We start from the raw sequence: 11,495 nt of genomic DNA, 5'->3' as shown, positions 1-11,495 counted from the left end.
GTCTTTGGGGTCTGAAGCTGGGCCATACCCAACTCCAAGGCCTGATGAGAGAGACAGACAGGGCCGGGGAAGTGGTGGGGGCCCACGCCAGACCCACGAGGCCCCGAAGGAGGAGCCAGCGATGTTCAGCCAGGACAGGAGGCATAAGGGGAGGGGGTGCTGGGCTGCAGGGTTTGGACCCTGCAAGGGCTGTCACGTGGGATGGGGCAGACCCCAGTTCCATAAGGTAAACACTGCAGCAAGCTGCATGTGGCACCAGCTCCAGGGGAGTCTCTGTTATGAGAAACTGTGCAGACTTCCTCCGCTCTGGCACCTTCTGTAGCTAGAAATCACCCGCCAGAGGCAACTCAGGGTCCTCATGCAGCATTCAAAGCCCTGTTTGCCTCCCTAGGTTCCCCACCCCTGCTGCTCTCCTTGCTGCACACCCCTCCCCAGGCTGTCCTCCTCCAGGCCCCGAATTTGCCATTCCAGCTACCTGGAATGCCCTTCCTGCTTCGCCACCTGGCAAAGCCCAACACATCCCTCAAGACCAGGAGCCTATGTTCCCTTCTCTGGAAAACGTCACCCTTCCTTCCAGCGCACAGTGTCTCTATTTGCTGTGTCACCCTGGGCAAGCCCCTTCAGCTGTGAAATGGGGATAAGTGTGAACATCACACTCCCTAAAAGCCTGTTTTGAGCCCTAAGACAATAAGTAAATATTAGATGCCCGTAAAGTAAGTTAGGACTTGGGGGAGCAGGGAGAGCTGGCATCCAGTCATTGCTCGATGTATGTTCATTCCCATCCTCCTCTTCTTGGATTCTGTGATTTTAAGACTCTCTTGTTTTAAGCATTGTTCCAGGATTTTTCTCCAACTCACGGTGCTAGGAATTTTAAGAACCCCTGGTTCTAAAATTATAAAGTCTAAAATGCTGTGGGCGGGCCCAAGGGCCTCCTTGTGCCCTGAGCTGACCCCAGAGTGTCTCAGGAGCCTGGGTCTGGCAGGGGGGGGGAGGGCTCATGCCCTCCTCTCCCCCCCCAGGCCCAGGGGCGTGGTCTGGCGGCCCCAGCTGTGGGGAGAGCACTGGGTTTGCCAGGAGGGGGTCACAAGGTAGAGTCGAGAGGCACAGGGCTGGCAGCTCAGGGTGACAGCCTCTTTGTCTTGGAGCCTCAGTTTTCTCATCTGGAAGCTGGGGCCAGGGGCTGCCCTCTTGAAGAGTTGTCAGCAGGATGGGGTTACAGTCCCTGCCTGGCGTCCACCATTCGCCTGGGCTGGGCCCTCCTCCCAGAATGCCCTCCCTGGTCCACTTCCCTCCAGGAGCCCCTGCTCGCTCCTGGCCCAGCCATGGTAGCTGGGGAGGGGGCGTCAGGATGATGCCCACCCTCCTCTGCTTCACCCCAGAGAAGGGGGACCAGCCATCTACCCCAAACCCATCTGCCTCAAGCCTGGAATGGGCCACAGCCCAAGCCCCTTTTCTCTGTGGAGCCTGACCCCTCATTATCCTTGGTGTGAACTCCAGCTTCACCTGCAGGTTGCATGGGGAGGCTGCCCCCCAGGACCTGCAGGCAGCCCTGAGCAGGGCTTTGAGGAAGGCAGGCTGAGAGTTTGATCTCCTTGGGCAGGGGGCCTGCTCCTCTGAGCCTCCCTGTCAGCTGGGGGCACAGACCCAGTAAGGTCTGGAAAATGCATGTCTCCTGGCTCCTGAGGGGCCCTCAAAGCATCTCTCCTCTCTTGTCTGTCACAGCCTGTCCAGGACAAGTCTGGGGTCCCAGCACAGGGGGCCTCCCAAATCTTGACTCCAGCAGAGCCTCAGGGCCCACCCTCAGGGACTGTGGCTGATGAGAGGCATTTGCCTTCTTGCCCCTGACACTCCAGGCCCCCACGTCTCCTGCCTAGGTAGGGGCAGTTGTTCCCAAAAAGGGAATGGTCTAAACAAAGGTGTGAGCACAGTAGAGGCTGGGAATTGTCAGGGGGAGAAGAGCTGGCAGGCTGTGTTGGATCTGTGTGTGAGCCCATCGCCCCGTCCGGGCTGGGCCCTCTCCAAGCCCTGAGCGTGCACAAAGGTCTGACACCTGTAAATGCTGGACAGGCAGATGGTGGGGCGGTCAGGATGGGGTGTGAGCAGGCAGGTGGCTGAGTGAATGTGTGGGTGATAGAAGGGGAAGTGGGCAGGTGGGTATGCAGAAGGCCCAAGTACACCCCGAGCTCCTTTCTTTCACTGCTTCCCCAGGGCGATCAGCCAGACACAATGCCTCCCATGCCAGCTCCTCAGCAACGCCACTTTGCTGCCTCCCAGGGGCCACCATCTCCAGGCCAAGGGAGCCTCACACGTGCGCTCAGAGAGTTGCTGGGTCGCCAATGGAGCCCTGCCTCCTGCCAGGAGTCACTGCAGGGTCCAGGCAGTCCTTTGCCTCTCCTTTGGGGGCCTCATCTTCTCTGTCTGGAAAGTAGAGGTGTGGTCAGAATAGTGCCTGCCCTTGGGGTTCCAGGAGGACTCACTCAGCCATAATCACAGAGCAAGAGCAAGTGGTGGTTCTGCTGCCTCCAAACTGAGGGTCCCGGTGAGGTCGGAGAGTCCAAGACATGGCCTTGGACAGTCCAAGTACCACTTGGCCGAAGTGTAGGTCCTGTGGTGGAACAGCCATGGTCTAGATTTTGGCAGCCCACTGTGGCCTCAATTCCAGCCACCTGGGACATGCAACCTTGTCAGGGCCCCTCCCTGCCCACTGCAGCCCCAAGAATGCAGCCAGGCACGGCCACAGCCAGGCCCCACCACAGCCAGGCCCCCAGGAGGCCAGGGCAGCCGCTACTATTGTGTTCAGCAGTCAGGGCTGCACACACGTCATAGACACACTTCTGCACTCCTCAACCAGGTGGGGGGTGTACAGGTCTGCAAGAGGTACATCCTGGGCCTTGTGGGGGCCCCTGACTATCTGCACATGAATGTCCTTCTTTGTTGGGGCCTGCCTCTGCCAAGGTATGTCTGTGTCTGGCAGCCTCAGCCTCCATCTTTTGCTCCCCGAGACTGACACCATGAGTTGGAAATGAAGCATCTTTAATTGATTCCCTGCCCTGACCCCCTGAGGGTCTCCAAGCACCAAAGATGAGAATTGTGCCCACAGCCCCAGAACCAAGAAGCCCCTTCCCAGACCTTCACTGGGCCTGGACTCCCCACTCACCCCAGTGACCAATCCCACAGGCTTTGTTTCAATAAATAACCCCAAGAACAAAGCTTGGGGCAGAGGACCTGATAAAGCATGCAGCTCAGTGACACACAGGGGGCTTTAGGCCAAAGGTCAGAAATCCCAAGGGGCAGAATATTTGAAATCAGGGTCAAAATACAACTGAAATCAGAGCTGGCATGTGATCTGGGAGCCATTCCCTCCAGCCTGCATGGTGTCCCCGGATGCTGGCTCCCACAGTCAAGATGGACTTCGACTCCATTTAATGTCAGACAGTAATAATCGCCTGCCTGGCATTTTCACCATTGGACTTGACTCTGAATTCTGAGCAGGCAGCGGGGAGGCAACATCTGGAGAAGGGGGTGAGACTTCCCAGGGACAGAGAAGTCCAGAGCAAGGCAGAGGAGGGAAGCTGGGGCCCAGGTCACTGCCAGGCCCTGCCCCGTCGGGTACGGAGGGGACCCTCGCCTCGGGCCTGGGCCTGGGCCACCTGGCTCATTTCCCTGCGGATGTCTCCAAGTGCTGTCTCTGGGGACTCCAGCAGCCGCTGGAAGAGGCTGGGCCGGCCAGCCGCCGGCTCCCGGCACTGGAATGTGACGGCTGTGCCCGAGTCAGCCTTCATCTCCCTGGAGAAACCGTCAGAGGAGCCATCAAAGCAGCGGCCAATAGCGATCTCCTTGGCCAGCCTTGGGCTCTGGTCAGTGACCGTGTAGACACCGTAGTTGTGACCCAGAGGGTCCAGCGGGGCCAGCATGGCAAAGGTGGCTGGGTCATCGGCTGGGGCCAGTGGGGGATGCCGGGCCAAGTAATCTCGAAGGAGCCCATTGACGGCCACACGACGACAGCTGCCTTGGGGCATGATGGTCACCAGCGTCCTGTCCACCTGTCGCTGATCGAACAGCATTCCGCTGCACTTGAACTCCACGCAGGCAGCAGACGTTCCAGGGCGCTGTGGGTCTCGGACGCTGCGGACATCCCGCAGCCCATAAAGCTGGCCCTGAGTGCGTGGGTGGCTGCCCCCCACGTTGTGGGAGCGTACCATGTACTCTTGCGGGCCTTGGACCTTAACCTTGAGGAAGCAGGCTCGGAACTCCTGTGGGTTGGGCCACCAGGCCAGGAGATCTCCAGTCCAGGAGGCTGGTGCGCCCTCTCGGAATGGGACAACGTTGTACTCGTACTTGTCCACCTCCATGCGTGCGAAACGGAAGTGGCTGGCGGTCACTGGGGCCTCCTGGCACTCCCGCAGGTTGCGCCACGGGTACACAGGGCCGTTGACTTCGGTGGAGTCACCAGGTCTGGGTTTGGCTAGGTTGATGCGGAAGCCGTTTCGTTTCAGTGCAGGGTCGTCATGGTCAGTGCGGCGGTACCCCAGTTTGTCCAAGTAGGGCTGGGCCACGCCCACGGTGGCTGGGAGAGGGCGAGGCCTGGAGGGGGCGGGCTCCAGTTCCTCCCCGCCCAGGGTGGCGGTCACCAGGGCTGTATAGGCATCTGGCTGGTCTGCGTCGCAGAAGGCAGGAAGGCAGGCTCCGTTGGGGCCTGTAACCGCACTATCAAACCGGCCCCAGGCACGAGGATTGGCGGAGTAGCCAGGAGATGGCTCCAGGTTAACCAGAGTGATCACCACACCCTCTACCTGCTCGCTGGGAGCGAACTTCTCGTTAGCGTAGGCGCGCACCTTCACAAAGCAGCGGCGGCGCTCAGGCACGTCTAGGTTGAACAGCCGCCGCTCGCGGATCTCCACATTGCCCACCAGGAAGACTCGCTCTTCCCGGCGGACCCGTGGGGCCGCTGATTCCTCGCGCTGGAAGCCGCTCTCCTCTTCCCACAAACCTGTGTCAGGGTTCAACGACCACAGTTTGAGGGCCTCCACATGGCCCGCCATACGAATCTGGCCTGCGGCCACCCGCACAGCCAGGGGCCCAGCCTGCAGCTGCTCAATGGAGCCAGCGGCCCGGAGGTCTACTGCGAACATGCCATAGGTACGCAGTGGGGCCAAATCGCCATCACCATCCACAAAACGCAGGTCACTGGGGGCAGCAGCTGCCGACGTGAGATCTCGGGGGTCCACAAAGGTCACCCGGGCCTCCACAGCTCCAGAATAGGGTTCCCCATTGGCTCTGCGGAAGGCTCCCGGTGGGAAGACCAGTTCACCCAAAGGCGGCTCTTCTTCCAGCTCCCCAAGGGGGAGCATGTTGGTCTGGCTGGCATCTAAGATGACGGGGTCTTTCTTCCGCATGGCCTTAACCTCGTGATACACACCAGCACCTCGAGGGTCAAAAGGCAGGACCCTGACAGTGTCCATGAAATTGCCACTGGGTTCCACAAAAGTCACCACCAGCCGCTGGGTAGAGGGCGGCACCTCGATGGTGAAGTCGCCCTGGTAGGAGGTAAATCCAATGGGCTTGCTGCCCAGCAGGATCTGGGCAAAGCGCAGGGGCTCCCCTGAGTCAGCGGCTACCACACGTCCCCGGACCAGCCCTCGGGGGGGCAGGCATTTCTGACAGCCACACTCAGCCACCACCTTGATGGGAAGGACATAGCTGGAACAGTGAATCTCCCTGCTTTCCAGGCGGCGCACGGAGCAGCAACGGGAGCCTGGGTCCCCACACCTGGGGCTAGAGCCTGCGGGGCTGGGGCAGAGGGTGTCAGGGCAGAGACCCACATCCAGATAGGCAGGGCCAGTGCCTGGCTGACTGCAGTCATCTGGGAGTTTGATCAGGTGCTCACGAGGCTGGGGGTCACAGGCTGGCTGTCCCGGGGCTGGGGAGCAAGAAATCAGCCAGGTCAGGTTAAGAGGGGAGACTCCATTTGAGGCAGGGGAGGAATGCTTGGACTGGTGTCAGGGGCTTAGTATGGGCCTGGGATCAGACTCAGCAAGGTCCGAAATCATTCTGACTTTGGGGCTCTAGTTGGGGTTGAGTTAGGGTGTGCTAGAGGAAGGTGGCAGGGTGCTTACCAAGCACAATGAGCCTGGCGGAACCCGAGTGCACAGAGCCTGCGTCATTCCACGCTTTGCAGTGGTAAGTGCCTGCCTGGTCTGGGCGCAGTCCCCGCAGCTCCAGGTGGGCCCCATACCTGTGCTCTCGCCTTTCCAGCAGGGTCCCATTGTGGAACCTGGGTGGCGGGTGGGCAACACCACGAGGGCCCTTGGCACAGGAGCGGGGCTGTCCCCATCCCACCCTGAACACAGCCCAGGGGAGTACACAGCCTTTCCCTCCAGGTCTGGGAGATACCATACATCACGAGAAATCCAATCCAACCCCAGAGCTGGCACTAGGCCCTTGAGCATGAGTCAGGGCACTTACCAGGAGTATTTCTTGGGCATGGGGTTGCCTGAGGCTTTGCAGCAGAAGGTCACATTCTGGCCTGCCTCTCGCACTCGAGACTCAGGCTGCTTCACCAGGTAGGGCTTTTCTGAGGGCAAAGGCAGTAAAGATCAGGGTACTGCCCCATCCCAGCTTCTCCCAATGACCCTTCCCAAGAGCAGGGCCCTTACTCTTCTTTCCAAGGACACCCTATTCTTCCAACTCAAGTTCACCCCACGTCTTCTCAAGATGATGCCCCACGTTAATGCCTCCCTCTGCAACTCCATGTCTAACCTTGGGCCTTCCGTGACTACATCACATCTCATTTCTTCCTCCAGTGACCTCACTCTCTCACATCACCCCACCCCAAGGGCTTGGTGTCACCCAGAACTTCCTCCCCAGTTCCTGGGCCTCCTCATCCCCTTTGGCACAAGGCACTTACCCAGCTTATCAAGAACAATAGTGACCACAGCAGATGTGGAGCTGTTGGCCTGGGCCTGGGCCACACCAGCAGAGAAGCCATCCATTTGAGCACTGACATTGGTCCGGCTGCTGGCACAGACTCTGGGCATCCGGAAGGTTCCATGGGCATCACTGGTGGTCACAACGCCAAGCCAGTCTCTCAGGTAGACCCTGGCCCCTGGGAGCGGTCGGCCAGATGGCGTGACCACTGAGCCCAGAAGGATGTGACTGGGGCAACTGCACACGCTGAGGCTGCACCCTGAGGGACACAGGGAGGCAGAGGGGCAGAGGGGCCTACACAACAAAGGTGCCTAGGCAGAGCTGTTCTTGGAGCAGCCCCTGGTGTGAGGGGAACAGGGGGCTGAATGGTCAGGGCTGGGCAGGACGGAGGGACCTGAGGTCCAGAGGGGTGAGGAAGATGCCCAGGAGGATGGGACAGGAGAGGCAACTCTCACAGGACCAAGAGGCTCCTTCCAGCATAAGAGAAAATGTCCAGGCAGGGGCTGGGTCCTGGACCCAGAACGTCTCCCTCCCCTCCCAACCCCGTGGTTTCTCCATAAAATGGAAAATTCCACTGGAAACTTCAGGGCAGAGGCGCCACGGGGAGGGCAGAGCCAGGCTGGGTAGGGTGGGGACCCCACCACCCCATTGGCCACAGTGCATGGGCTCTGCCGGCAGTCTCCAGACCGTGTTTGTGGAGCCCAGGGGCAGGATTGGAATTTCCACTGGCCTCCTGGCTGGCCGGGTGTCTGGCCCTGGGAGGGCCTGGGTATCGTGTCTGCCAGGGTGTGAGCGCGTGCCCACATGGGCGTAGGGGACAGGCGGGGGCCGAAAATGCCGCGTGTGTAAACTCCAATTGCATGAGCCGCTTCTGTGTGTGTCAGTGGTCACCTGGACATCCCCACACTCGGTGGTGCACACCCCCCCTCAAATCTGCCCTTGCCAGACACGATTCCCGGAGCTTTCACCCGTCCAAGTGTACACATTCACCAGTGGTCTCCCAAGAGGAGGGGAGCCAATAGGAACGGAAGGGCCTATCTCCTCGTGAACCAAGTTCGGGCCCTCGGGGCCCAGTCCCAGCACCCAGGCCCCGCCTTTTTCCTTCAGGCTCTGCCCATTGGGATCCACCCTACGAGCCCCTCCCTTTCAGGTTCGTCCCTCAACTGGCCCCACCCCAGAAATTCAGGCCCAGCCTCTCCTACCTGGACAGCGAGGTCGCACACACTTCTGCGCCTCCAGGGGACGACCAGGACATGTATCCCCATTGGGGCTTGGGCAGTGGCGGCGGCGCAAACGACGACCTGGCCCGCAGCTCCTTGAACAGGGGCCCCAAGGGCCCCACACGCCCCATGCGGCCTCTGCGGGGAGGGCGGGTGGGGAAGGTCAGGCAGCCACCCACCCTAGGGGCTGCTCCTCAGAAATTTGGTGACAATGTGGGACAGGCCCCCGCCATGTGCATCCAAGGGCAGGCAATCCAAACAGAAGTCCTGCCCACTGCTTCCACCATCACTTTCCTAGGCGCACCAGTCAAAGGTGCAGCTGAAGTACCTCCCGGCTCCCCCATAAGCTCACCGACGTGAGCCGGCTGGTCTGCCTGCGTCTCGCACACATTTTGGACTCAAAACACCCCCCCACAGAACGGAGCTGTTTCAGAAGAACAAATGAGGGCTGAGAGAGAGAGAGAAAGAGAGAGAGAAGCGCCCCAGGGGTCCCTTTCTGCCCATCACTTGGGACCCCAACTATTCCTAGCTTCTCCCTACCAAAGCCCCGCCCCTGTCTGGTCCTGCCCTTTTCGAGGGTCAAGTTCCTAAAGGACCCCGCCTCTCCCTAGCCACGCCCAAATCCACAAGACCCCTCGTCCTCTCCAACACCGCCCATTCGGGTCCCGCCCCGCCCCCCAGGATCTGCCCCTGCCCTCGCCCCCTCAGGCCCCGCCCCCAGGGCGCCGCCCTCACCCAGTGGGCAGCGGAAGCGCACATGGTAGTTTGAGCAGCGGCGGCCGCGCGGCTGCTCACGGTTGAGGCACCAGAAACCGCGCGTGGGGTTCAAGTGCACACGCTCGCCGACGGTGGACGGCAGGGCCCAGTCAGTGGTGCGAGCCTCTAACGCCAGTGGCTGCTGGCACACGCGCGCCGGCCCGTAATAGAAGCGGATTGCGGCCAGGCTCTCGAAGTCGCCATCACCGCCCGGATGGTCCACATTGAACCAGGACGTCCACTCGCTGGCCTCTGTGGGCAACACAAGCCCTTAGACCTGGGCTGCAGCCTGTCGGGCCTCATCTGCATGGTACGGGCCTTACGTGCTGTCCAAGGGGGGACCTTCTACCCACCCCCCACACCCCAATGACTGAAGGCTAACCCAGCCCGCCCATGGCCAGGTCCTGATCCAGAGCCCTCAAGGGCAGAAGGAGCTGTGAAGGGGTGACGGGGAGGTTGACCCTCCCTTGGCCAGCCCTAGTTCTGTTGCCCAGTGCCTGAACTGGGCATCGTGCACACAGAGACCTCCCTGCTGTCTCACTGTCTCCATCCTCAGAGCACAGAACGCCTAAGGTGTGAGGAGGTACAAAGGCAGCTGGAGACCCTGGCATGCTACCAGCCCTAGCTGTGGCTTTCCACTGCCTGGTAGCTCCCTGTTAGTGCCAGCTGGGACCTTGTTCACTGTCTGGCTGAACCCACCACAGGCTGAACCCACCACTGGTGGGAAGGAGTTGGCCCCCAATATCAACTCCCCCAGGGGAAGTTTACTCCTTTTCTGATTCAAGAGCAATCACATAAACTTTCCTGGCCTGGAAACTAGAGACCCAGGTTCCAGAACTCCTGCTTTCCTGTGTGGCCTAGGCAGGCGAGCCCAGCATCCCACCACCACCCATCTTCGGTTTCCTCCTTGGTGAACGACCTGGCCTCTCGGCTCCCTGCTCCTAAAACAGGAGCACCACTTCCAGGGGCTGTCATGTCCAGGGACCAAAATGGTACTGTGCTCTTCACCCAGCTTGTGTCCCCTCCTCATGTGTCCCCATCAGCTCATACGACAACCCACAGCAGAGCCAGGACTCAGACCTGGGCTAACTCACCTTCCCAGTCCTCCAGGACTGGTGAGGGCAGGCCAGGGCGCAGCGATGAACCTTCAAGACCCCACATGGTCTCCGTGGGCTCCTCAATGGGGCTGGTGCCTGTGGAAGGGGTGAGGGGAGAAGGAGCACTGATGGGGGCCCCTGTGATCTTTTATGTAAGATGCTGCCATGATCATCCCCATTTGATAAGAGAGAAAACTGAGGCTCTTAGAAGCCAGAACCCAGCTCTGGCTGACCACAAGGACTGCAGCACTCCCTCCTCCAGGAAGCCTCCCTCTGACCTCTCAGCCCCAACCCTATGGGCCTTGGAAGCCTGTCGACCCTACCCCAGAACAAGTTCTCTCCCTAGGTGTATTCTGCCCTCAGGTGGAGCTGCACTCCCTTTGTCCATTTGCCTGTTGGAAGTCCTTCCCTCACTCTACCTTCCATCCCTGCACTCAGGGACCATGCTGCCAGCAGGAGGTCTTTGGAATTGAACCTGGCTTCTCTGGCCTCCAGTTGTCTGAGAGAGTTGGGCTAGCTAACGACCTCAGACAAATCCTTTCCCTCTCAAAACCTCAGTCTCCTTATCTGAGAAATGGGCCCAACTCCCCGCTCCACTTGAGTGTTCCAGAGAGGATACTTTCTTTTCTGAATGGGAGGTGTGTGTGGGAGAGGGGAGGAGTTAGGTGAGAGGGTCCAGGACTGCGGATCCAGGGTCCAGACTCTGGGGCTGAGACTGAGATAGGTACCCCGCAGTCACTGGGAACCCAGAAAAACCTAAAGTTCATATCCATACTCTAGGTGCCCCTACTGTCTCCTAGAGGAGGGAAGAAATCGGAGAAGGTCTCTCCCACTCCAGGCGGTCCTGGGCTCCGTCTCCTGTTGCCCTCTCACTACCCCTGTCCCGGGCTGCTGGCAAAGGGGACCCAGGACTGAGGAAGCGAGTGGTCCTTTGGTTCTTTCTCCAGGCGGGTTGCAGGCGTTTGGGCGCCTATGGGATAGGCTAGGGCTTTGGGGGCGCCTCACCTCGGGCCCCCACCAGGTGCACGGCAGCGACACAGAAGCACAGCAGTGGTGGCAGTGACGCCATGGCCGGGTCCGAGTGTCCGAGTGTCCGAGGGAGGGTCCAGGCTCTGCCGCACACTCGGGTCGGACTCCCGCTGCTCTGGCGGCTGCTGGGGCTGAGGGTGGGGGCGGGACACGACCGCAGGCTCCGCCTGGCCCGGGCCCCGCCCCGTCCGGGCCAAGCTCCTTTGCCCTGGGTGACTTCGGTGCCTGAGCAACCACTCTGGGTCGCCCCCCTCAGTGCGTCGGGCTTCAGGCTGGCTTGCGTCCCCCTGTCGCTGGCTGCTAGAAGTCCTTCCCTCCACCCATCCTCCATTCTCCACGTAGGGTCCCAAGCTGCCTGTGAGAAAGTGCCTCTTGGAATCGGGCCTGCAGCTGCCCTACTCTTCACGCTTTGGGCAGCCAGAAATCCTCCGAGTGAAACTTCAGCCCCATAGCCTTAGACCATCGA

The 11,495-nt window shown here is 60.4% G+C and overlaps 1 protein-coding gene across 1 annotated transcript; it reads right to left on the bottom strand.

Moving 5' to 3' along the window:
• Positions 1 to 3,037: 3,037 nt before the first annotated feature.
• Positions 3,038 to 11,357, bottom strand: CILP2 (cartilage intermediate layer protein 2). The gene is made up of 8 exons (XM_028521004.2): positions 11,006 to 11,357; positions 9,998 to 10,096; positions 8,883 to 9,155; positions 8,130 to 8,285; positions 6,908 to 7,186; positions 6,466 to 6,574; positions 6,117 to 6,274; positions 3,038 to 5,920 (listed from the first exon to the last, which is right to left on the bottom strand). Exons 1-8 carry the CDS (start codon positions 11,067 to 11,069, stop codon positions 3,585 to 3,587), a joined length of 3,474 nt encoding a protein of 1,157 aa, XP_028376805.1. The 5' UTR covers positions 11,070 to 11,357; the 3' UTR covers positions 3,038 to 3,584.
• Positions 11,358 to 11,495: the final 138 nt, after the last annotated feature.

Source organism: Phyllostomus discolor, chromosome 8 (genome assembly GCF_004126475.2).
Source record: "Phyllostomus discolor isolate MPI-MPIP mPhyDis1 chromosome 8, mPhyDis1.pri.v3, whole genome shotgun sequence".
Taxonomy (NCBI): Eukaryota; Metazoa; Chordata; class Mammalia; order Chiroptera; family Phyllostomidae; genus Phyllostomus; species Phyllostomus discolor.
This window is presented reverse-complemented; position numbering and strand designations above follow the sequence as displayed.

Coding starts and splice junctions, on each gene's coding strand:
- CILP2 (XM_028521004.2), bottom strand. CDS start 11,069: ATGGCGTCACTGCCACCACTGCTGTGCTTCTGTGTCGCTGCCGTGCAC. Junction 10,097..11,005: donor GCACCTGGTGGGGGCCCGAG/GTGAGGCGCCCC, acceptor CCCCTTCCACAG/GCACCAGCCCCATTGAGGAG. Junction 8,286..8,882: donor GCGCTTCCGCTGCCCACTGG/GTGAGGGCGGCG, acceptor CCCTCCCCGCAG/AGGCCGCATGGGGCGTGTGG.